A 3,704-nucleotide genomic window follows, 5' to 3' on the forward strand; every position below is an offset into this window, starting at 1 on the left:
TTCCAAAAGACATTATAAACATAGAAAAATACTCTGAAACTCCCTAGATTAATACATATGATCATGATCTAACAACATCCATGGGCTCTAGATGTTAGCAAAACAAGTTAATTGCCGAAACTTCTCCCTTTTGCAACTTTTCTTTCGGACATCTCTCAGTCTCTAGTCCCATGGTATTACAGAGAAAGAGATGAGAACTAAAAGAAAAAGCTAACACGACCAGATATTTGGACTACCTCGAGGGTTGTTATTCTTCTTCTTCTTCTTCTTCTAAACTGGCTTTGATCAGAGAAGCCCCGGAGACTTGGTTCAAGAAAACCTAGATTTGGTGTAAAATCCTAGTGCTTTAGAGCTTTTCTGAGGCTATTGCAACTACTCTCTTCGTGATCATCTGTATTGTTTTGGGAGGACGCCTCGGTGACCCCACTCGACCCAGAGGAAGAAGACGAAGGAGCAAGGTTCAAGTCCCTGGTCAGGAAGTCATAGAACACAGGCTTGTTTTTCCTGGATTTTGGGGCTTCCTTGAGGTGCTGGCAAGCGGCTGCGTTTTCGCCTTCGTTCTTGGAGCTCCTCCTCTTCAAGAATATCCGGCACAAGACCCAGCTTTCCATTGGCTCAACAGGGCTCTGCGCAATTCACATATCAAATCAGTAAAATTTCGAGAAAGAAATGTAAAAGGAACCCAAAAAAGAGAAAACGATTTAGCAGTGAATGCTGCTATGATGATAACATGAGCCATCGGGGTCGCTAAAAGTTGCAATCTTGATGAGCCTTTGGAGCTCGAGACACGCATTTCGACACACAATGCCAAGTGGGAAGCTCTCACGAGACTCTCACCTGATTTAAGTTCATGATCTTGTGAGGGGCCGAGGCTTCAGGGTTGACCAGGCGATACTCATGCATGATCCAATCGGTCTTGCAGCCACTCGGGGGCTTGCCTCTGTAGAAGACGAGGGTCTTCTTCATCCCCACCACTTGGTTTTGATTGCCTCTCGAGCTCACGATTTGTCGGTCGATCCCAGTGGCCTTCCAGTACCCTGAGACGGTGGCTCTGTTGGACCTGTTCCCATTCGGGTACTTGGCCTCCCTCGTGCTGAAGAAGTACCTCTCTTGTTCCAAATCCCCTGAAATTTCCAAACACCCAGAAGCCAAAACTTCATCAGAACATGTTCAGCTCATGACAAGGTTTTCAAACTGGGAAGTGCAACAAACGAAACACACACTGACCAGGCAAGTCCCAAGGATCGGACTTGCAGACTTCGACTTCAGGGATGATAGAGGCAGGCAGAGGGAAGGAGAAGACCTTCCTCTTCAGGTACTGAACCACGAGCTCTTCGTCTGTTGGGTGGAACCGAAACCCAGGAGGCAATCGCAGAACCCCATTCTTCACGAAATTCAGCTTCTCCATCTCACCGAGTATGCTTCCTTATCAAGAACCCCTTTTTGCCTCCCAAAAACTGACGAAAAATTTATGCTTTTCTCAGCAGTTCCGGCTCAAATTCACGAGTACTCTGCTCTTCCCTGTTCAAGAAGTCCAAAACATGAAAAGGTAAGGATCTCGTCTCGTCCCCCCCTCTCTCTCTCTCTCCAAAAAGATTTCAGCTCAAAACAAGAAGAGCCTTTCGAGCAAAAGAAGATCGATGGCGAGGACAGTCGAACCGCTGCAGGAAATTAAGGACGATGGTGAGGGACGGGCGTTGGAGAGGGGTGCGTTTGGTTGAGAGGGAAACTGCGGGGCTTTATAGTAAGCGGCATCGAGAGAGAGAGATAAGAAAATAGAATAATGGGGACGACATACTTGGCGTAAACCAGACTCAAACTCCTTTTCCCCGACGCCATTTTAACAAGTACGTCTCAAGAACAAAAAGGTTTGAAGATTTTCCGGACGCAGACGAAAAGTTTTCTTTTTTCCTTTTTCTTTTTCTTTTTTTTTTTGGGTCAGAGACAGACGAAAAGGTTAAACAAATCTTTTCTAGATTTCTCCTTTAATTTAATTGACATCTTTCAAAAAGAAAATGGATTCATCGAGCTCGGTTCGGGTCGACCCGTTTCGAAACTGTTAAAAAGCCCTCCTTTGAACACTTCTCCTCCTCCAAAGAAAATTTTTTGTTCACCTCTCGTCCCGATACTTCCATGCGTTTTCGAATCGAGACAACGGATCTTCAATCTGTCTAATTAACTCTTCGAACTTTCCTAATCGGGTACCTCCGAATTGCATGTGCAACCAAATTCGTGCGACTTCGACGACGATGCAGATTATATAGGCTTGCGTCCACATGGATGCGGTTGGAAAGTTTTAACCGCCGCAGATAAGATTGGAGTTTGACATGGACAAAGTTTCTCAAGCATACGTGCCATCGGATATTTCCAACGTGAGAGTTACGATGATTAAATTTGATCCGCGTCATATAAAAATGTTGTCCGACTGCCGAATCGGCCGGATTTAGCGAAATTTGGTGTATGAGAAACTTGGTTAGGAAAAATTTACTCATGAAACAAGTAAAAAGTAGGGAGAATTATTAGAAATAGCATAAATGATCATGAAAGAACAATTTTTTTTTTTGTGAAGAATTTCCTAACCAAGTACCTATTTTTCCTATAGCTACCTTCATATAAATTTCTCCATTTTTAGTAGTGCAGAGTTAGTTCTCTTCGTCGCTTTGTCATATTGATTTGAATTATTAAAGAGATAAATTGACCACATAGGGATATCTAATCGGATGGAAAGAAAGAAGAATTAAGAATGCTCTAATACAAAAGCAAACATGCAAGGACGCACATAACATTTCGTGTAAAAAAAAAAAAATTATGGTGTGTGGTTATAAATACAACTTTTTCATATCATATCCGACATCGGATAAGTAATCGGAAAATTAAATGTTATTGCCGATTCGTGAAGATCGTCATATCGGTAATCGAAACTCTAACGAAGCCCGAAAATACAACGTTGATTAATAAGTCGTGTCTCCAAGGAATTTTTTATTTTTTACAACCTCCAACTCAACACAACATTTTCACGAAACGTGAAAAAGCAATCCTACCCCAAAAACACTTCCGTTTGGGGTAAGGAAGGCCAAGGAAAGTTCAAAACGGACGAGATTGGGTTGGGGGCGGGGGGCAATGCGGTAAATTCAATCCTCCAGGGGGGCACTGACTCTCATGGCGGGCGTGGTTTTCGGGGGCGGGGGGGTGAAGTCACGTGACGTCATGTTTACAGCTGGAGCTCACCAGGAAGACGCCTTCCGGATCGGGGACGGGGAAAGTACGAACTTGTCCCCGGGCAAAAAAGCTCAACGGAAATAAAGAAATAAATAAAAAATAAAAAGAAAGGGTCAAAAGAGCCGCCGTTATTGTGAGGGGAGCGTACGTTAGTGTACCCCCCTCGCCGCACGTCCCCCCTTTTTGGGGTCTCTCTGCCTTGTCCCGCAAGCTTCCCTTTCGCCACTGCCTTTCTTCGACTTCGATTCGAACTTCCTCTTTTGTCCTTTTCCGTCTTGCCCTTTTCGCGTATTCCGATCGTCCGGATAGGAAGGACAGTATGGTAATTTGCCACGCTGTAGGACGTGGATCGTTCTATCCGATGACGAAGAGTTCGGATGATGGTTAGCTGGTCGCAGGGGTCGGAGAATCATAGGGGAAAGATAATGGCAATCGCCTTCGTTCATCGAATATTTCGTGAAATTTCACGGAATCCGAAAATTACT

The 3,704-nt window shown here is 44.3% G+C and overlaps 1 protein-coding gene across 2 annotated transcripts; it reads right to left on the reverse strand.

The window, feature by feature from the left end:
* Nucleotides 1–1,759, reverse strand: LOC115749446 (NAC domain-containing protein 83). 2 transcript variants are annotated; one of them, XM_030686274.2, is made up of 3 exons: nt 1,222–1,759; nt 838–1,124; nt 1–626 (listed from the first exon to the last, which is right to left on the reverse strand). In XM_030686274.2, the coding sequence occupies exons 1-3, from the start codon at nt 1,406–1,408 to the stop codon at nt 339–341; spliced, it is 762 nt and encodes a 253-aa protein (XP_030542134.1). In that variant the 5' UTR covers nt 1,409–1,759; the 3' UTR covers nt 1–338. The 2 variants fall into 2 exon arrangements, with proteins under 2 accessions (XP_030542134.1, XP_030542135.1); XM_030686275.2 differs by having other exon boundaries at nt 1,228–1,748.
* Between the last annotated feature and the right edge of the window lie 1,945 nt (nt 1,760–3,704).

This window comes from Rhodamnia argentea, chromosome 6 (assembly GCF_020921035.1).
Source record: "Rhodamnia argentea isolate NSW1041297 chromosome 6, ASM2092103v1, whole genome shotgun sequence".
In the NCBI taxonomy this organism is placed as follows: Eukaryota; Viridiplantae; Streptophyta; class Magnoliopsida; order Myrtales; family Myrtaceae; genus Rhodamnia; species Rhodamnia argentea.